This window comes from Lucilia cuprina, chromosome 4 (genome assembly GCF_022045245.1).
Source record: "Lucilia cuprina isolate Lc7/37 chromosome 4, ASM2204524v1, whole genome shotgun sequence".
Classification (NCBI taxonomy): domain Eukaryota; kingdom Metazoa; phylum Arthropoda; class Insecta; order Diptera; family Calliphoridae; genus Lucilia; species Lucilia cuprina.
This window is the reverse complement of record NC_060952.1, coordinates 27,854,907-27,877,240: the sequence shown is the minus strand read 5'-3', so window position 1 is coordinate 27,877,240 and position 22,334 is coordinate 27,854,907. Positions and strand designations below refer to the sequence as shown.

General features: G+C 28.9%; 1 protein-coding gene across 8 annotated transcripts; it reads left to right on the top strand.

Moving 5' to 3' along the window:
• Positions 1–6,752: 6,752 nt before the first annotated feature.
• LOC111689736 (transmembrane protein 245) lies at positions 6,753–20,530 on the top strand. Of its 8 annotated transcripts, none has more exons than XM_046948738.1 (9): positions 6,753–7,201; positions 8,673–9,309; positions 9,375–9,968; positions 10,041–10,578; positions 13,711–13,889; positions 13,978–14,387; positions 14,446–14,598; positions 16,324–16,353; positions 19,565–20,530. In XM_046948738.1, exons 2-9 carry the CDS (start codon positions 8,791–8,793, stop codon positions 20,199–20,201), a joined length of 3,060 nt encoding a protein of 1,019 aa, XP_046804694.1. In that variant the 5' UTR covers positions 6,753–7,201; positions 8,673–8,790; the 3' UTR covers positions 20,202–20,530. The 8 variants fall into 8 exon arrangements, with proteins under 8 accessions (XP_046804694.1, XP_046804693.1, XP_046804692.1 ...); XM_046948737.1 differs by having other exon boundaries at positions 13,699–13,889; XM_046948736.1 differs by having other exon boundaries at positions 13,687–13,889.
• The last annotated feature ends 1,804 nt before the right edge of the window (positions 20,531–22,334 follow it).

Genomic DNA, 22,334 nt, shown 5'->3' with positions numbered 1-22,334 from the left:
ATGGCAACATTATAAATTTACGCTTCTGGCTTCGGAAAAAGTCGAAAAAGTCGAAAAGTCGAAAAAAGTCGGAAAAAATCGAAAAAAATCGAAAATAGTCGAAAAGTCGGAAAAAATCGAAAAGTCGACTATTTATAAAATATTAAAAGTCGAAAAGTCGACTTTTAATTAAATGAAAAAAGTCGAAAATCGACTTTTAACTAAATGCAAAAAGTCGAAAAGTCAATACCTATTAAGAAAACAAACTTTTTAACAAACTTTTTTCACTTTTGGCAAACTTTTTTTCAGAGTTGCAAAAAAGGTACTTTTTCTGCATGCACGTGTTAAAACTACATAAAAAATGCAAAAATTCGAAAAGTCGACTTTTTGTTTCAACTATAGAACCCTAATTCTTGGTATTATCCTTTAATTAAACAAAATTCTACATCTGTTTCTATTGGCAACACTGTTTTTCTTTTAAAAAAATGTCATCATATTTTCCCTCTCTCTTTTTCTTTAGAGGTAAACAAACTCTATAATAATGGGTTTCCTTGGCTAAATATTAATAACAATTTAAATTAATTACTTACCATGCTAATAAATTTAAATAAAAACATTAATTTAAATATATCTATTTGTTCTTTTTAATAATAATAATAATTTCTTTTTATTTAAATATGGTAATTTTTGTTTAGTTTTTCTCTGTTGCTGTTTTATGCTCTTAACTAAAACCCGTTAGTTTACTGTTTTGTTTGTAAGTCGTTTTTTTGTTTTTGTAATTATTATAATAATTTGTGTCTGTAGTTGTTGTGTCTATTATAGTTGTTGTTTGTGTAACTTACAAAAACAAAGCTGAGCAAGTTAAAATTAAACAAAGAAAATGGTAAATATTTATATTTTAACTTTATATACTGTGGTTGGTTTTGTTCGATTATATAGTAATTGTAGTTGTTGTTGTAGTTATACACACACACAAACATAAAGAATTTGCATTAAATTTGTAATTTGTGGTAAGACTTTGTTATTTTTTTGTTTAATAATTGTTTTTTGCCCATTTGTTAATTAAAATTTTATTTTGTTTTTTTTTTAATTTTTGGGTTTAATAGTTTATAACCATTTTATTTGTTTGTTTAGTAATGTATTTTTGTTGTTGTTGTAATTATTGCAGCACCCTTAACACAATATCACTCTCACTTTCAGACTTATCCGAGAAAATTATTTATTTATTATTTTTTTCTATTTATTAATAAATTTTAAATTTCTTATTCTTTTTTTAATTAAACATTTCTTTTTATTATTAATAATATTTTTTAAATTATTTTAAAAATATGTATATGTTATTTATTAATTTTTTTGTTGTATTTTGTGTGTTTTTTTTCTTGTTGTTTTTGTGTTTTTTTTTATAAATTAAGACTTAAAATTATTTTTGCAAAATTAAGTATATAAATTAAATTATTGTTAACATTCATTATTTAGTTTAATTTAATTAAATTTTTAAAAATAAAAACTTATAAAACTAATTTTCTGTTTTTTTGTTATCTTTTCCATAATTTTTATATATAATTTTAATTTGTGTTTTTTTCTTTATAAGCTTAACAAAAATATTTATTTTTTTTTCTTTTTTAATTTTTTTCATAAAGTTTTTTTTGTAACAAAATTTATTTATATATATTTTTTTAAATTTATAATATATGCCTTTAATAAGGTGGTGTTTTTTTCAAGTTTTATTTTAAAAATTTTCCCAAAAATGTTTAGGCTTCTTTTAAAGAAGAGCCTTTTATTTTTGTATCTATTCTATACAAATATAAATTTTGATTATTATAGTAATTATGCATTATTTAGTAAAAATATATATAATTTTTCTGTATTGAGTATAATTATTATTTTTTTTTTATTTTAAATTTATTTTGTTTTTATTTGTTTAAGTAAGAAGATTTTTTTTGTAATGAGGTTCTTAACATGTAGCCCAACAGCGTCTCGCTCGCTCTCTCTCTCTCTCTCCCCCTTAGAGTAAAAGTCTTGTGAATTCTGTAATTAAGAAAGAATATATTTGTTTGTTTTTAATAAAATGTATTTAACATTTAATAAAGTTTACATTATATTTATTTAAACTAGACTTTGAACTGTAATTTTCCTAATTATACTGCCCAGTGGTTTATTTCGATAATAAATTATCATAATATAACTTGATCGGTACCAAAAAGTACCATAGGTTCTCACATAATTCCATGTTTCTAGGTTCAATATTATAGAAAATTCAAAATGTATCGCTTAAAGAACGAAAAATTACCAAAGGGTCCGCTTTTATAGATTCGCATAAACTCCGGGCTCTACATGCATAATTTAATGTTTCCAGGATCAATATTATAAAACAACACAAAAAGTACTTTTAAGAACGAAAAAGTATCAAAACCTCTTTTTTTATATGTTCTTATTTATCCCGGTCTCTTTTTTTAGAAATTTCAAAAAGTACCTTTTGAAGGACAAAAGAGTCCCCTTTTATGGGTTCTCACTTAATCCGGGCCATACATACTTAAATACATGTTTCTAGATTCAATATTATATAAAAATTCAAAAAGTACCTTTTGAAGAATGATAAAGTACCAAAAATTCCCCTATTTAGGTTCTCACTTAATATAGAAATTTCCAAAAGTACCTTTTGAATTTTCTTAATCTAGGCCATACATGCTTAATTTCATGTTTCTTGGTTCAATATTATAGAAGTTTTATGGGTTTTTGAAGGACGAAAAGTACCAAAAAGTGTTTTTAATAAATTTTATTTATTCTGGGATCTACTTGCTTAATTTCATGTTTCTAGGTTTCAATTAAAAACAAGTAGGAAAGTATAGTCGGGCATGGCCGACCATATAATACCCTACACCATGAGTATATTTTTTAAAATTTTTATTTTTTATAAAATTTTTATTTTTTATAAAGAAACTTTTATGTTGAATATTACCATAATTCCAAAATATTTAAGCAATTTATTGATAAAAAAAACTAAAATTTCTAAATGAGGCTTTATATAGGTCAAATTTATGCTCGATAAATTTGGGAAAAGGATATATTTCTAAATAACAGTTAGTTTTCTTGAGTTTCATTGCGATACAAATGGTTACAAGTCAATTTTAGACGTTTAAGACATTTTTTGAAGGGATGCTTGTATGGAGGCTAGGGTCAAATATAGGCCGATCCTTACGAAAATCAGTAGTGTCATTTATACTTATATAAAACTTATTTGTGCCAATTTTTAGAGAGATAGCAGAATATTTGACGTAATTATGGCATAAAAAGTTCAAATCGGTACGGTTGCATGGGGTCTATGTGAAATAATGGACTGATTTCAACCATTTTCAATAGGCTTCGTCCATGTGCCAAAAAACATGTTTAGTCCAAATTTCATCAAATTACCTGGAAAATTGCGGCCTGTACCTTGCGCACAAGGTTTACATGGACAACCAGTCAGCCGGACAGACGGACGGACATGTCTTAATCGACTCAAAAAATGATTTTGAATCGAACGGTATACTTTAAGGTGAGTATTGGACCAATATTTTTGTATGTTACAAACATCATCACAAATGTATAACAAACTTAAAAATTACCTGTGTAGAACGAAAAAGTACCAAAAAGTTCCTTTATTATTGATATCAAGTATATACCAAAAATAACACCTCATTAGCATATTTAGTATTTCCAAATCTATAAATTTTATTAAAATTGGCTCGTTTTTACCCTCTTTTGGTACTTTTCTCCTAATCATTAACGAAATAGAAATTCTATTCCAAAGTTGCGAAACCGTAGCGGGAGCCTGTTTTATGTATTCATCATATGTACAAGTCAATAAAACAAAAACAATATTTTATGCAAAAAGTACAAAAAGTAGGTACAATGTTTACTCCTTTTAGCAAAAAGTACTAAATTCATATTTTATTTTATTCGTTAAGTTATAAAGGAGTCAAAAATATTTGTTGTATGTTCTTTGGTTTAAAAGATACACAGGGTGCAAAAAAAGTACGAAAATACAGTTTTTACCCGTTTATTCCCTAAAGGGAACGAATTAGAAAAAAAGTACCAAACACCTGTCCGCTTATTTTTTATGCAAACGACGATAAGCTTTAAACTACTTTTGTATCTTATCTAGTTAAGGAGATTACCGAAATTACCTGTTTTTACCCTCTTTTCATTCGAATTTCAGCTCTTTAGCTTCAACCGTTTAGGCTGTGGGTTGATGAATCAATCAGTCAGTACCGTTGGAACTTTATATACATAAGCTGTATATATATAGTATATAGATAAGCTTTAAATCCGAAGTGATCCATCTATCAGCTTTCTTTAAAGTGTGATCATTCGATCGTTTGAATAATAGGGACTCACTCTCATTATTCTTTAGAATAGTGAACAGGGTTTATATAAATATAGAGATCATTTGATCAGTTTCCCTTAGAATATTGTTCATACGATCAGTTTTCAATAAAAAAGTACGTCATTCGATCTCCTGATCTAGTTTTTATACCCTTCACATTCGTGAGAAGGGTATATATAAGTTTGTCATTCCGTTTGTAATTTCTATAATATAATTTTCCGACCCTATAAAGTATATATATTCTGGATCCTTACAGATAGCGGAGTCGATTTAGCCATGTCCGTCTGTCCGTCTGTCTGTCTGTCTGTCTGTGTGTATGTTGAAATCAGTTTTCAGAAGACCCCAGATATCTGCGAGATCCGAATTTTCAATAATTCTATTGGAAATACGGTCGAATAGAACGCTATTTAAAATCAGTCCAATCGGTCCATAAATAACGAAGATATGAGTAAAAATCCGAGACCACCTCTGAAAATTTCATCAAAAATTTTGATTTTTCGTGCATGGTTATGCAGAAATAATAAAACAACAAAAACAAAATGGAGCATCAAACGGTAAATTGTTTTGTTATTGTAATTGCTTGTTAATAAACACAAAGCAAAGAAAGAACATCACGTAACGTTACGTTGTCATTGGCTAGAAATATGAAATTAAGTATGTAGAGCCTGGATTAAGTGAGAACCTATAAAAGGGGACTTTCTGGTACTTTTTCGTTCTTCAAAAGGTATTTTTTGAAATTTCTATAATATTGAACCTAGAAACATGAAATTAAGTATGCATGGCCGGATTAAGTGAGGACCCAAACAAGGGGAGTTTTTGGTACTTTTTCGTTTTTCAAAAGGTACTTTTTGCAATTTCTACAATATTGAACCTAGAAACATGTAATTAAGTATGTATGGCCCGGATTAAGTGAGGACCCATAAAAGGGGACTTTTTCGTTGTTCAAAAGGTACTTTTTGCAATTTCTACATTATTGAAACTAGAAACATTTAATTAAGTATGTATGGCCCGGATTAAGTGAGGACCCATAAAAGGGGACTTTTTGGTACTTTTTCGTTCTTCAAAAGGTACTTTTTGCAATTTCTACAATATTGAACCTAGAAACATGTAATTAAGTATGTATGGCCCGGATAAAGTGAGGACCCATACAAGGGGACTTTTTGGTACTTTTTCGTTTTTCAAAAGGTACTTTTTGCAATTTCTACAATATTTAAGCTAGAAACATGTAATTAAGTATGTATGGCCCGAATTAAGTGAGGACCCATAAAAGCGGACTTTTTGGTATTTTTTCGTTGTTCAAAAGGTACTTTTTGCAATTTCTACACTATTGAACCTAGAAACATGTAATTAAGTATGTATGGCCCGGATTAAGTGAGGACCCATAAAAGGGGACTTTTTGGTACTTTTTCGTTCTTCAAAAGGTACTTTTTGCAATTTCTACAATATTGAACCTAGAAACATGTAATTAAGTTCGTATATCCCGGATTAAGTGAGAACCAGTAAAAGGGGACTTCTTGGTACTTTTTTGTTCTTCAAAAGGTACTTTTTACAATTTCTACAATATTGATTAGCCACACACAAACTTAATGTTTTTAATAAAACTCACCACACAACAAACAAAAACAGCTGTTACGGTTTGCTGTTTTTTTAATAGGTTGTTTTCTTAACGGGTATCGAAAAGTCGACATTTCATAAAATGCAAAAAGTCGACTTTTCGTTTCAACTATAGAACCCTAATTGCTATTGTCTACCAAAGTAAGTAATTTTTTTATTCGTGAATACTATTTTATGTATTACACTCTTTATATAACTCATTTTCAAAAGATTTATTTTTGAACTATATATTTCTGCATGTTACTGAATTAAATAAATTAAAGAGGTCCCTAATTGAATTGTGTGAAAAATGGATAGTAATCTGCTGGTTTCATATATCCTGTGCAAAAATTATATAAACAAATTAAAGATGGGGCAGAATAATTATGAATTACATACAGCTGTTTGTAAATTTTCTAATTAAATTTTTATACATATAAAATATGAAATTTTTGATAATATACAAAAATTAAAAACTATATAGAATACTCGATAATATGCTGAAAAAGTAAAATCATGCTCTTATTGGTAACATATGCAAAAATATGCTCTAAAAATCAATGACAAAATTATTAAATTGGCCTGAAACAAGTATCAATTATTACGCACCACTAAAAAAATGCATTTGCATATTTTCGTTTTCTTGCTAATTAATTAAAATTATTTTCAATTGTAATTTAATGTTTTTGTTTGTTTCATTCCATGTTCCATTACAGTTATCAACTAAAAACTTTCAGCTAAATATACAACACTGTTTTTCATTCTTCATATTTTGTTTTGCTACGCAATTCTGCATTTTCCTTTTATTTCCATTTCTAAACAAGAGCGTCGTACATTATTGGTGGGAAATTGTTGTGTACGATCTCTTAAAAAAATTAAATTTATTAAATTTAATAATATAAAAGAAAACAAGCTATTGCAGAAAATTAAACTAAAGCAAATAGTTAAAATATGCAATTAAAATGTTTTAAATAAAGTTTAATATACACGATATATTAAGTGATAGTGAAAAAGTGACGTCATACTTATTTATAGTCAATTTCCAATAAGAAAAATCTGTTTAATACTAAAATAGCTCTGGAGGAATACACACAAGATTAAAAATAGTATCATTTGTTTATATTTTCTAAAAGAAGGAAAATTGGGAATTGCAGTAAGCATATATAGATACATATATACTTAGGTGGCTTTAGTTAGAAGTAGGCCTACCTAAGAATATTGTAATGTCTAATATGGCAGTATAAATACAGCCACCCCCTAAAGGTGAGTAATAGATTTAATTTCATTATTATTTATAAGCTGGAAGAAAAAAATTAGAAAAATGTAAATGCTTGTAGAATTTCTTGATGAAGGCGTTGGTTGGTTGGCTATTTTTAGTTAATTTTTGCTAAGATTACTTAATATAACAATAACGATTGTTATCTTAATTTTTAAGTGTTACTATTTTCAAATGTAATTACTACATACATACTTGTGCTATAAATAAAATTGGTTTTATAGGTATATTTTTCCTATTTCAAGCTCATGTTGACTCATTATTTTCTATAATCAAAACAATACAATATAATTTTATACTCTATGGGTCTTATTCATGTGTTTACTATATGCTAGTCTAGTATGAGTTGGCCTTGATGTTAGTTAGCAATAATTTTTAACATTTAGCCAGGTTATGTTGCTTTAACAGGTTTCTTTATTATACCCTACACCACTTTAGTGGGGAGGGTATATTGGGTTTGTGCTGATATTTGTAACATACAAAAATATTCGTCCTATACCCACCTTAAAGTATACCAATCGGCTTAGAATCATTTTCTGAGTCGATTAATGAAATTTGGCACACACTCTTCTTTTGGCCCAAGGACGAAGCCTATTGAAAATCGGTTAAAATAGGTCCATTATTTCGACTAGCCCCCATACAACCGTAGCCCCCAAATAGGGTCTTTTGGCTTATAATTAATTTATATGATCTATTATGTTTACAAAAGTCGACAAAACTTAGTTTTATAGAACTCTTAATGACACTACCGATTTTTGTAATGATCGGGCTTCATTTGACCCTATCCCCCATACAAACTCCCCTTCAGAAAATGACTTAAAGGTCAAAATTCACTTACAAACACTAATAACACTTTTAAATTCTACATAAATAATATTAAAGAAGACTTAACTCCTCCTACCAACATTTTTAAGGATAGGACCATATTTTGCCCTACTCCCCTTTAAGCCCTCTTAAAAAAATCTCTTTTTTTGCAAAAAAAAAAAAGTAAAAATATTCCGAAATAAAGTTAAAAAACAAACCAAAATGCTTTATTTTTTTAAATAATCCCCATTTTTAACATACATACTGACTGGTGTAGGGTATCATATGGTCGGCTACGCCCGTCTATACATTCATACTTGTTGTGTGTCTTGATTTAATTAGTTTTAAGACACATGGTTAAATTAAAATTATCGCAAATTTAATATTTAAATAATATTTTCACAAAAGACTTTTTGTCTGAGGCTAAAATTATAAAAATTATTGATTGATTTAATGTTTTGTGATCTTAATATTTTTGTTTGAACCTTAAACTCGCTTTATCTCAATAATTGGTAATGACATACAATAATGTATAATATATTTTGTGTAATATTATGTATATTGATAAGAAATCATTAAATACATTAATATTTCTTCCCCTCTATGTATAACTTATTCGCAAATTAAAATGACTCGCTATTTGTTTTTTTCCAGTACCACAACTTACTACTTCCTTCCCTACTGTAAACCACAATATTATACCTACAAAATACTCAAAGTAATAAACCCCTGGACTTCCAAACAAAAAAAAAAAAAAAAACAAACCACTAAAATGAATCGTTCTGATTCTATAAGACGAGATCGTTCATTCGATAGTGTTCTCAATAAGTTAATGCGCATGCGTTCGCAGAATCATGAAAGCTTTAAAGCGGCCATGTATAATTTCCTAATTGCTGCTGGTATAGCAGCATTTATAGCAGTTTGTTTTATACTCGGTCCATTTGTACGTCCTCTACTATGGGCTTTTCTAATGGGTGCGGTATTATTTCCGTTTAAGAGAAAATTAGCGCAATTATTAAATGGTTGGTTTGAGAGGCTGGAGGAACGTGATTCAAATGTTTTAGTAGCTTTAAGTTTGGCACCATTAGAAGCGACTGAAAACTGTGGTAGATTTCTGGTGGATTGGTTAAAGGAGCACTGGCAGGTTATAACAGCCGGTGTGGGTATAGCTACCTGCATGAAATTACTGGTACTATATGCTCCTAAAGGATTCTTATGCGCTGTTTGGCGTATAATCGTATTCTCTCATTCGCTGTTTGTGCAAATGATTGGCTTTTTGAATATATATTTGGTAAGTGTTATATAAACATGAGTTCTTAGTTTTATAACTTTATGGACATATTTTTATACTTACAGCTAGCCGCTATTGTTGCTGTCTATTTAACATCTGTCTATTTCTTTTGGAAACCCTCCAATAGCAATCGTTTTATTATTGCTGGCCAGTCATTATGGATTGCTATAATAAGTTATGTTTGTAGTTTTTTGGGAGCTCTACAAGTACCTGTTTTTATAATGATTATGTTATATGTGGGTGCCTCTATAATTTATCATTTACGCACTACCGAAGAATCAAGTACTATTGTGGAAAAGTTGAAGAAACTTTTGGATAAAACAGATTTTGAAAAATCTATTAGTGCATTGAATTTTAAAAACGTTAGCCAACATTCCGACATTGAAGATGTATCATTTAGTGAAACAATGGATTCGGTAGAAACATTAGAGGCCTATGAGGTTAAAGAGGACATTACTGAAGAGCATCAGAACTTAAGTGACACGTATTTTAAATTCTTATTCTATGCCTGCATAATAACATTCCTATATCGTAATGTTTGGATGTTTATATTGGCGGCTATACCCATATTTATGCATTTAATGTTTACTTTGGGTAAATATACAGGTTTTACTGATTTCATAAGTGCCAAGATTAATGATGTTTATGAAAAGATAAAGGTACTGCAATATTAACATTTTATTTGTCTCATTATTTATTAGATAAAAAATATACTTTAATTTCTTTTATAGTCTTGGGCCATTGAACATCATTCAGCTGTTTTGCCTCTTTGTCTTCCGGGTATTTTAGAATTGAATTATAAAATCAATACGGTGGTACGTGACTCTCTTAAATCTTCGGTGGATTTGGTTACTTCAATTTTAATGATTATTTTAATGATATTGATTATTGTTTTCTTGGGTGTTTTCTTTTGTGTCAATATATATTCGGAAACCATTGAGGTGGCCTATTTGGGCAAAGATCTTATTAACAAAACTATAACAGACCGTCCAGAATTAATTGATATTTTACCCGCCAATATGCAATCATCCATTGATGATGCCCTAGACAATGCTCATCATTATGGACGTCGTAAAATTGAAACTTATATTGATGATTGGCTTACCGATGCCGATCCCATACATGCAACTAAACTTAAAGAACAAATTTTAGATGTTTGGGATCGTTTAATACAATATTGGATAGATTTTAATAAATCCGATTCATATGGACCGCGTGTGCCCACCGATGCTCTTAAGAGTACATTTGGTGAAATTGTCGATAATCCGGGTAAGTTGAAAGTTTTAATTTCTTTTTTATTTTTGGGGAGAATCTTGGTATTTATTATTTATTTTGGTTTTTGTTATAAAATTTTATGTTTATTATTATTTAATTTTAACACTATTAAATGTTTAAAATAAAGTGCAACACATTGCGATATATTTATTAATACATACATACAAATACAATTCACAAAAAAACTCATTCGAAAGTAAAAACTTTTCACAAATCATTTGAATTAATAGAATCATTGAAATTTAACTAACTTTAAATCAGACACTTATTTGAGGAAATTAAACTAATACAAATTATGTACAAATGTTAAATTCAATATAAGCTGTGGGTTACTATTAAACTATATTTGGGTTTTAAATTTAGTTTTCAGATGAAAAAGCTTTTATTAGTTTAGGTGAAAATTTCTAATTGAATTTTATTTTATTTATTTTTGAAAAGTTTTTAATGCTGTGACGTTATTATTATTCTTATAGCCTAAGATGGGTCCGAAAATTTAAACTTGTTTTTAGTTGTTTGTGGACTTAGGGCGGTTTTCTTACTACTCAGTTAAACTAGACTTAACTTGCTGTTAGATTAAACTCGGAACAAATTTAGGCGGACTTTAACCGATGATTGTGTTTTTCAGTTTTTGATTTAAGCTCAGTTAACTTTGTTAATATTGCCAACTTTTCACTCAAAAACATAAACAAAGAACAGCTGTTTTTTGCAAACAATACTTTTTTAAAATGGAAAATTTTGGAAAAATATAAAATAAACATTTAAAACAATAATAAGTAAAACAAAACAAATCAGAAAATTGCAATTTACTTAAAATATTAAGTTTTTGTTCTTCCGAAATCATTGTTTTATTGTTTTTGTCAATTGTGGTTTCTCACTTATAACTTGAGTTTAATTGGCCAATTACACTCAGTTAAACTAAGATAATAAGGGCGAGTTTTTCTGATAAAGATAATCTTCATTCTTTGGTTAAAACTGGTTTAATATATGTTTTGTGTTTTTCAGTTATCAGTAAAGTTACTTATTATCTTAGTTTAACTGAGTGTAATTGACCAATTAAACACAAGTTATAAGTGAGAAAACACAATTAACAAAAACAATAAAACAATGATTTCGGAAGAACAAAAATTTAATTTTTTAAGTAAATTGCAATTTTCTGATTTGATTTGTTTTATTTATTATTGTTTTAAATGTTTATTTAACATTTTTCTAAAATTTTACATTTTACAAAAGTATTGTTTGCAAAAAGCAGCTGTTCATTGTTTATGTTTTTGAGTGAAAAGTTGGCAATACTAACAAAGTTAACTCAGCTTAAATGTAAAACTGAAAAACACAATCATCGGTTAAAGTCCGCCTAAATTTGTTCCGAGTTTAATCTAACAGCAAGTTAAGCCTAGTTTAACTGAGGACTAAGAAACCCGCCCTAAGTATCTTTACTCATAACTGAAAAACACGAAACATATATTAAACCAGGTTTAACCAAAGAATGAAGATTATCTTTATCAGAAAAACTCGCCCTTAAGGTCAATAATTTTACCAATTAACAATTTCAAACTAACGAAATTTTGGAAATTATTTCAAAATAATATTTGAATATTAGAATTAGAAAGTTAGTTTTGAAAAATTTTTATTAAATTTTTCGAAAAGTCGAATTTATGTTCGAAATATTTGAAAAAAGCCGGGGGGTTACCCCGTATTTCTACTCGAAAGAAAATGTTTTCGAAACTCAATGTATTTAAGATACAAATTCGAAATGTTTATACCCTACACCACTTTAGTGGGGAGGGTATATTGGGTTTGTGCTGATGTTTGTAACATACAAAAATATTCGTCCTATACCCACCTTAAAGTATACCAATCGGCTTAGAATCATTTTCTGAGTCGATTAAGCTATGTCCGTTCGTCCGTCTGGCTGGCTGGCTGTCTATGTAAACCTTGTGCGCAAGGTACAGGCCGCAATTTTCAAGATAATTGGATGATATTTGGCACACACGCTTCTTTTGGCCCAAGGACGAAGCGTATTGGTTAAAATGGTTAAAGTCGGTCCATTATTTCGACTAGCCCCCATACAACCTTACCCCATAAATATAATTTTGGCTTATAATTAATTTAAATGATCCATTATGTTAACAAAAATCGACAAAACTTAGTTTTATACAACTTTAAATGACACTCCCGATTTTTGTAATGATCCTATCCCTCATACAAACTCTCCTTCAGAAAATGACTTAAAGGTCAAAATTCACTTACAAACACTAATAACACTTTTAAATTCTACATAAATAATATTGAAGAAGACTTAACTTCCCCTACCAACATTTTTAAGGATAGGGCCATATTTTGCCCTACTCCCCTTTAAGCCCTCTTAAAAAAAATCTCTTTTTTTTTTTGCCAAAAAAAAGTAAAAAATATAATAAAATAAAGTTAAAAAAATAAACCAAATGCTTTATTTTTTTATATAATCCCCATTTTCAACATACATACTGACTGGTGTAGGGTCGACCATATACGCCCGACTATACATTCATACTTGTTTTCATTCAAATCGAGTTACAGAGTAACCCCACTGAAAATAATTTTTATTTCATTAAAATTCTTAAAATCGAATTTTTGTCTTTTTCGTAAAATAAAGTTTTTGTAGAATTAAGATTTTTTAACTTTCGCAGGATGGAAAAATTTTCTTTATTGAAATTTATTGAAAATATTCTTTAGTTCTATATTGTACTATGATATAAACTAGTCCCTAATGAAACGTCTTTCTGAAATTGTGTTTAAAGATTAGTTGTAATGGGAATTACAAATTTAGAAAAAAATTAGATTTTTTTTAATTTGTGTAGATTTCTTAAATTAGAAAATAAAATTTTCAAGTCCAAGTCCGAGTCTTTAGTTGTTTCCATAACCAAAAGTATTTGAGACTAAAGTGTGTGTGTGTTATAAAAGTGTAAATTTCTTTGCAAAATTAAATCAACAACAACAAACATACAAAAAAAAAACAAACATTATTCATTTAAACCAAGTCCCGTGTACAAAAAAAAATCAAATTGAAGTGTCTGCTTAACATGCATGTTTCCATGGCTAACAAAAAGCAATGTGTTTTTAATAAAGGACATTTTAAAGAGCTAGTTTTAGTGGCGAAACAGGGCATCATTGGCTGGGCCAAAAGCAACACACAAACCATAATGGAAGTGGCTGAATCTCTATGGCATATAATACGTACTAATCTATCGATGATAATGACATTCACGGGTGAAATACTATCGTTGGTGTTATCTGGTGGCCAGGCTTGTGTTGAATTCATATTGGATATGGTGAGTTTTAAAGAAAAATTGTGTTTTTCTGTTTTTTTTTCTCTCCCTCTCATTAAAACATATTTTGTTTTTATCTGTTTTCATTTAGATTGTTTTCTTTACGGCTCTTTTCTACTTGCTTTCGAGTAGTCAAACGAAATATGCTCCCCTACAAGTCACTAAACATTTGGGTGTTTCTTCATCGGGTTCCAAAATTGCCGAAGCTTTGGAAAATTCTATATCTGGTGTTTTGATTTCCATGTTTAAAAGTTCCATATTTACGGGACTTTTTACCTGGTTGGTTCATACCATATTTGGAGCTCGCATTGTTTTTCTACCCTCTGCCTTAGCTGCTATTTTATCGGCTGCACCATTTTTGGGTAGTTACTGGTGTGCTTTGCCGGCTCTTTTGGAAATATGGCTTGCACAAGATCGTCTCTATGCCGGTGTTGTTTTATTCCTATTACAATTCTTTGTGCCTCCCTATTTTGAGGCTGCCATATATGCTGAAATGAAGGGGTATGTTGGAAGTTAAATAGTGTATGATTTGAATTTAATTGGCTATTTAAACCAACAGTGGTGGTCATCCCTATTTGACGGGTTTGGCAATTGCTGGTGGCATGTATTGGATCGGTTGGCAGGGAGCCATATTTGGCCCATTAATGTTGTGTTTCTTTATTGGTATTTTTGAAGTAGCAGCTGTAGCGATGCGTGCTAATGAAGATGCCAGGTATGTAGTTTTTTTTTTTTTTTTGAAAATTAACATTTTTTTAGTTTTTATATATTTTTTTGTAAAGTATTGTTTTTTGGAGAAAATTTTCGGTTAATTCTATTTTTTGGCTCTATTCCATTTAATATCCATTTTTATACCCTTCACCTTTGTGAAGCGGAGTAGATTAAACCATGTCCGTCTGTCTGCATGTATGTTTGTTAAAATCAGTTTTCAGAGGACCCCTGATATCGGCGAGATGCGAATCTTCAATAATTCTGTTAGACATGCTTTCGGGAAGACCGCTGTTTAAAATCTCAGACATCATGCTCAGACAGAAATTGCAAGAGTAGCAGAGAGAGAGAGAGAGTGAGAGCAGCACTAGTGTGTTATTAATGGTTAGAAACATAAAATAAGGACGAGCTTTCTGATAAAGATAATGTTAATTCCTTGGTTACACCTGGTTTAATATATGTTCGTGTTTTCAGTTATCAGTAAAGTTACTTAGGCCGAGTTTTTCTGATAAAGATAATCTTCATTCTTTGGTTAAACCTGGTTTAATATATGTTTCGTGTTTTTCAGTTATCAGTAAAGTTACATATTATCTTAGTTTAACTGAGTGTTATTGGCCAATTAAACTTAAGTTATAAGTGATAAAACACAATTAACAAAAACAATAAAACAATGATTTCGGAAGAACAAAAACTTTATATTTTTAGTAAATTGCAATTTTCTGATTTGTTTTGTTTTATTTATTATTGTTTTTAAAGTTTATTTAACATTTTTCCAAAATTTTCCATTTTGCAAAAGTATTGTTTGCAAAAAACAGCTGTTCATTGTTTATGTTTTTGAGTGAAAAGTTGGCAATACTAACAATGTTAAAGTGAACTTAAATCGAAATCTGAAAAACACAATAATCAGTTAAAGTCCGCCTAAATTTTTTCGGAGTTTAATCTAACAGCTAGTTAAGCCTAGTTTAACTGAGGAGTAAGAAACCCGCCCTAAATAAGTGGAGCTATAAAAGGGAACTTTTTGGTAAATTTTCGTTTTTCAAAAGGAACTTTTTAAATTTTCTATAATATTGAACCTAGAAACATGAAATCAAGTATGAAGAGTCGGAACTGGGTGAGAATCGGAAAAAGTAAACTTTTCGGTACTTTTTTTATAAAAGGTACCTTTTGAAATTTCTATAATATTAAACCTAGAAATATGAAATTATGTATGTAGAATCTGAATTAGATGAGAACTCATAAAAGGAAACTTTTAAGTACTTTTTCGTTTTTCAAAAGGTACTTTTATTGAATTCTCTATAATATTGAATCTAGAAACATGAAATTAAGCATGTTGAGCCCGAAGTGTAAGTAAAAGGGGACTCTTTGGTATCGACTGTTTTTTTTTAACACACCATGGTGAAGGGTATATAAGATTCGGCATAGCCGAATTTAGATATTGAAATTTATTCAAATTCTTAACACCTGCTATATATTGTTCATTCTTTGAAATATTTTCATTTAAAGTTTGATACAAAAAGAATCATAGGATTTCAGTGGTTAAACGTACAAATATATTTTTATTAGAATTACTCCTCAAAAGTTTTCCTTTAAATAAAAAAAAAACAATTCTTTATATTTCTTTATACATTTCTTTTTTTTCAAAATTATTATTTGTTATTTTTCTTAAACATTTTAATACTTAAAGTTAAATACATCTTAAATTAAAATCATAATTATCATTAAATTTTTACAGACGTAGCTCTGATGAAGATACTCGTACAACGTGAGTTTGCTTCCATTAAAGATGACGGCATCTTAAAAAAACACATAATAAATCCATAAATATAATTTAATCCTAATGCATAGAAGACATTATTAAAAAATGCTCTATATAATTCCAATTAACATTTAAGTAGCTAAGATAAATGATAAAACGATTGGTATCAATGCAATTAACCAAAAAAAAAAAAAAAAAAACAAGCTAATAACCTAACAAACATTTCTTTCTCAATTAACAAGTAACATTTCATTTCGTTTTTTTACTCTCACATAATACAAAATTTCGTTTTTTTCTATTTAGAAAATTTTGCTTTTTTCATTTTTTTGATTTGGAAATTTTCAGTTTTCATTTTTATTTTCTCATTTTTTATTTTCTTTCAAAGTTGTCTCTGTAACGTCCTCTCGTTTTTTATGTATTTTTTTATTACAGTGCACGTCGTCATTCCTCTTTTGATTTTTACTATTGATAATTATGTCTGTTAGTTACTTTTCAAATGTTACTAACTTTGTTTATCTTTCTAACAACGTCCAGCTTTTTGTTTTTATTAAACTACTACAACGAACGAATTTCAATTATAATTAAAAAAAAATATGTATAAACCAAATAAACTTAAAAAATTGACTATTTTAAACAAGACGATCATTTATTCCAAAAAAAAAATATATAAATGAATATATTTATTTAAAATGTATGCCTGTTATATTTATTCTAAAAATTATTAAATATTGTGCACTTTTTTTACTTTATTTACACTACCTCGAATAAAGTGATCTTAAAAGATCCTTAAAGAAAAAACGTAAATATATTTATGTTATATATTGTTATTAAGTTTATTTTACTAAGAGCTTAACGAATTATTAAATTAATATATTTTTATTTTAAACTCAATTAAAACTTAAAAAAAACAAACAAAAATAACAAATAATAAAATCTATTATTTAAGATTTCAGAATTCTAAAAAATAGAAAGAGTTTTTTCTGTTTATTAGCTTTAATACATACACTTCCATGCTTTTCTTAATGAAGTCCTTGTTATCTCTAAAGAGGTTGCTGACTTTGTTGTGGATAAGTTTAATCGGGTAAACTTTGGGCTGTCACAAAGTTCAATAATTACAAAGGCCAACTAATGTTTAACCCAAAAATCTATGGATACTTTTGAAAATAATTGAACAGCACTGAAAACCTCATATCAAGTTTTCCAGATATCGCATATTTAAACCTCTATAACAGCTCCAAGGAGTCTTTATTTATAGAATGTGTTATGTCATCTAAAAGTCTAATCTTTCGACTTTAAAATTAAGGTTTATATCCTGTTAGATATTCTTTCATCTTCGAGGTATCTTAAGTAAAACTTAGAACAAATATAAATACTATGAATACTTTTGAAAAGTATCGAGCAGCGCTGTAAACCTCATAATAGGTTTTCCAGATAACGTATCATGAAATTAAAAAAACAGGTTTTGTCATATTTGAGCCTCTATAACAGCTCCAAGGAGACTTTATTTATAGAATGTGTTATGTCATCTAAAAGTCTAATCTTTCGACTCTAAAATAAAGGTTTATTTCCTGTTACATATTCTTCCATTTTCGAGTTATCATAAAGTAAAAATTAGAACAAAAAAAAAACTGATTTTTATACCCTACATCACTTGTTTAGGGAGGGTATATTGGGTTTGTGCTATTGTATGAAACGCATTGGTTCTATACCCACATTAAAATATATCAATCATTTTCTGAATCGACTTAGCAATGCTCGTCAATGTAAGCCTTATAATCAAACTACACATCGCAATTTTTAAGATAATTTGATGAAACTTGACACAAACGTTTCTTTTGGTTCAAGAACGACGACTTGGTTCTTCATTTAGCTAGAGCCTATACAACCTTACCCCCAAATAGGCCTGATGTTGTGCTGATGTTGTGCTGATGTTTGTAACGCACAATAATATTGGTCCTATACCCACCTTAAACTAAACCAATCGGCTCGTTTAGCTATGTCCGTCCGTCTGTCCGTCCATGCAAACCTCGTAATCAAACTACAGGTCGCAATTTTGAAAATAAATCAATGAAATTTGGTACATGATTTTCTATTATTCCAGCGACGAAGCCTATTGAAAATGGTTAAGATGGGTCCATTATTTCCCCTTGCCCCCATACAACTGTATCCCCGAATAGGGGGAGATAAATCAATGAAATTTGGCACATGATCTTCTATGATACCGTAGACTATGACTGTTGAAAATAGTTAACATCGGTCCATTATTTCACCTGGCCCCCATACAACTGGACCCAACCAAAATTTCATAATTATGTTTAATATTAAGGTTAAAATCGGTCCATTATTCCCCCTAGCCCCTATACAACTGTAATTTGATTACACGGCCGTAATTTTGACGATAATTCAATGAAATTTGGCACATGATCTTCTATGGTACCGTAGACTAAGCCTGTTGAAAAAAGTTAACATCGGTCCATTATTTCACCTAGCCCCCATACAACTGAACCCGCCGAATAGTTCATAATTATGTTTAATATACTCGTATGTCGACAAAAAGCTGTAAAACCAAGTTCTATACTAGCCTTGATGACCCTCATAAACTCTATAATTATAGGGCCTCATTTGACTTCTGACTTAAGTGTCCAAAGTTTTATTCAATAATAAATGGTTTAAATATATCTGAGGCAAGGTTCAATTCAACTTAAATGTTTTATTATAAAAACTTAATCACATTTTACTTTTTATAAGAGATTCTTTCTTGTTTTTTTAATTTCGCCTGTATAACAAATTTTTCGAATTTTATTATAAATTTTTATAAAAATACTTTTTGAATTGTTTAAGAATCTCTTGTAACGTCGATTTATGACACGATATCTGAAAAACCTGATGTGATACATAACTTCTAAAGCCAGAAATAGATTAAACTAAGCACAAACCTATAGAAATGTTTAGACTTTTTGATTCTTTTGTGTTTACGTTACTGAAATCTTTCAAATACATTTTATGATTAGCTATTTGCCAAATTTTAATCCCAAAACTATATCTTACAGATCAGTGCAGTATATTATTCTGCAAGTTTTTTTTAATCCTTTCTGTATAAAAACTGAAAAAAAACTCTTTCCCTAAATCCATACGAATCGTCTAGTGTTTAACAAATTCATTTAATTACATTTATTATCACATACTAACCACATTTCTTCTTTTCAAAATTAAATAGTAATATAGCGGTGGTCGATGCAATTACCCAAATGAAAAGTGTCAATAATGAACATAATAAGAAAAATTCTATAAAATTTTCAAACCAAAAAGTAAACAAATTAGAAGAAAATAAAGACATTACGACAATGAAAAAATCTAATGAAGACATAAAATCCTCTAAACAAGATACTAATAAGAACGAAAATTTAACAAATAATAAAGTAAACGATAAAATATATGAACATCAATTGGAAGCTAGAAGCACAAACATTAAGATGCATAAAAACGATGAGAATAATGAAGATAAAGTAAAGATTTCGAAAGAATTGGAGAATTCCTCAAACAGAGAAGTAATAAACAATAATGTTAACCATAAGATGAATGAAAATAAATTGGAAACAAGTAATAAAAACATTAAAATGAATGGAAACTATGCGAATAATCATAATAATAAGGATCAAATAAAGATATCGGAAGAATTAAAGACTACCTCAAACAAGGATGTAAATGATGGAGCTAAAACTTTTGAAACAATCACAACAGCTCAGAATAATCTAAAACTAACTGAAAATAATAAATCTCCTCTAACTACACCGAAATCAGTGGAATTGAAAATAGTCACAACTACATTTCTGCCTGCCACATTCGAAGAATAATTATACTGATTCCAAATGTACTATAATATGTTATAGTTTGCTTGGTGCGGTACTCTAGTCGGTGATAAATATTATCTAAATATATGTAGAAAATATATATATAAAAATCAGCAAAGTTTCCATTAACTATTTCATCTTTTTGTAAACTGTAAGCTAACACGATTTAACAATTCTCCGTTGTAATTAATAAAAGTACTTACTTACATGGTGCTTAACATTATTCCTGCCAAAGGATTAGACTTTTTTTATTTTTAATATACATATTTATTTTATATAATTTTTTCTTTTCTTTTTTTGTAATAAATTTTTGCTATTTAACAAATTTTTCATTTTCTTTGTTTTAATTCTAGAATAAATATTTAAATATAATGTTACAAGTCTGCGTTCAGAAGGATCTATAAAATATCTACTTCTTGACAAAAATAGTCCCAGGAAAAATTGTATTAGTTCTACAACTAGTTCTAGAAAACATGATTTTAGTCTGAATTCGTTCTAGTTTGGCGTTTAGACCAATGATTTTTGTTTGAAATTGTCACCTTCAGAACTGGTCCTGAGGAAGCGTTCCTTGGAACGCTTCTGGAACTAGTTCTTAAATCAATGATTTTCGTATGAATTTGTGAACCTCGGAACTAGTTCGAGGAAAGCTTTAGAGAACGTATAAACAAATATTTAATCTTTAGCGTTTTTGTTTGAAATTATTAAGATTAGGAGCAATTTTGAGAAACTGTTGAGAAATTTTTACTATTGTACCAATGTTATTTACAAAATTTACATACATATACATAACTTACGTAAAATTAAATACAAAAAATTCTTCCTCACCTCTAATTTTTTTTTTTTAAATATATCTTGTAAGGATATAGGGTAGAAGGGGGATCATGCGCCATAGGGGCACATCTGTCAATGCGAATAACTTAAAAACTGAGTAATCGATTTTATCGCATTATCAAATTTTATTTTCGTTTATCGATTATCTATCATCCCATGGGGCAAATGCGCCAAATATATGTAAATCTTGTGATGTAGAACAAAATTTGGTTAGAATATTGAAAAAAAAAAAATTCTGTAATAATTTGTTTTAATTATTTTTTGTTAAGTTCTGTGAAATAAACAATAAATATCTGGTTTATTACACTCTGTTTAATGAATTAAAATATAAAACAGCAAAATAAGTTCTTATTTTTGTATTTTTTCTTTTATTTTACTAATGACAAATCTGCCCCATCCCCTTGGCGCATTTACCCCATGGATGGGGCGGTATCGCCGTTTTTGGTCAGTGCGGTAAAGTTAAAAAAAATATGTACATGAGGATGACTTAGGAAAAATTGAAAGGAATAAAACTAAAGCCAATATATCTAAGTATCCGAACCAAGAAAAATATTAAGAATATGTATTGTGGTTTTAATTTGTGGCCGCCTCAAAAAAAAGTGGCGTATGGTCCCCCTTCTACCCTACGTTACAAGCCGCTAACTTTCCCTTCTCTCGGTACCATTCAATTAGGCATCTCTTTCATATCTTGTAGTTCAGTTAAATGCAAAAATATACATTTGAACTCGTTTTCTATTTCGATAAAAATTAGTTTACAAATTTTTAATTTTTTGACATTTTTTCAACTGATTCCAAGAAGTTGTTTTGGAACTAGTATGCGTTCCATTGAACTAGTGTAGTAGCAATGTATAAATAGTTTCAAAGAACTAGTTCCTTGAAAACTATTTAGAAGTATTTTAAGAACCATAACAATATTTTAAGGAACGAGTTCCAGAAGTAATGGCGTCACTACTAGTTCCATTACGTTATATAATTCTTAACTATACTATTTACAAAGACAATTTCTCTTGAGACAGTGTCGTCTGTGTGACATTAATATACATAGCTTGTCGTCTGTCTGACATTAATATATAGCTTACACAGTTAGCCAGAAGGGGATGCAGCGCCTATTTTATATATTAAAAGCAGTTTACTTATTATGCCCTATCAATACATTGTACCATTTAGTGTTCTAATAACGAAAACCATTTCCTCGGGTCCTTTTAGTGCATTTCTTGCTCAAGTTTAAACCACCTCCATGGGGCGCTTAAACTAGTCTTAAACTTAATAAAACTAACTAATTGAGTACTCAAAAACAACTTCCGA

Bases quoted from the DNA above. Each gene is read 5' to 3' on its own strand.
- LOC111689736 (XM_046948736.1), top strand. From the start codon at position 8,791: ATGAATCGTTCTGATTCTATAAGACGAGATCGTTCATTCGATAGTGTT. The intron at 9,969-10,040 runs GTACTGCAATAT...TTTCTTTTATAG, and splicing joins ATGTTTATGAAAAGATAAAG to TCTTGGGCCATTGAACATCA. The intron at 16,354-19,564 runs GTGAGTTTGCTT...AAAATTAAATAG, and splicing joins GATGAAGATACTCGTACAAC to TAATATAGCGGTGGTCGATG.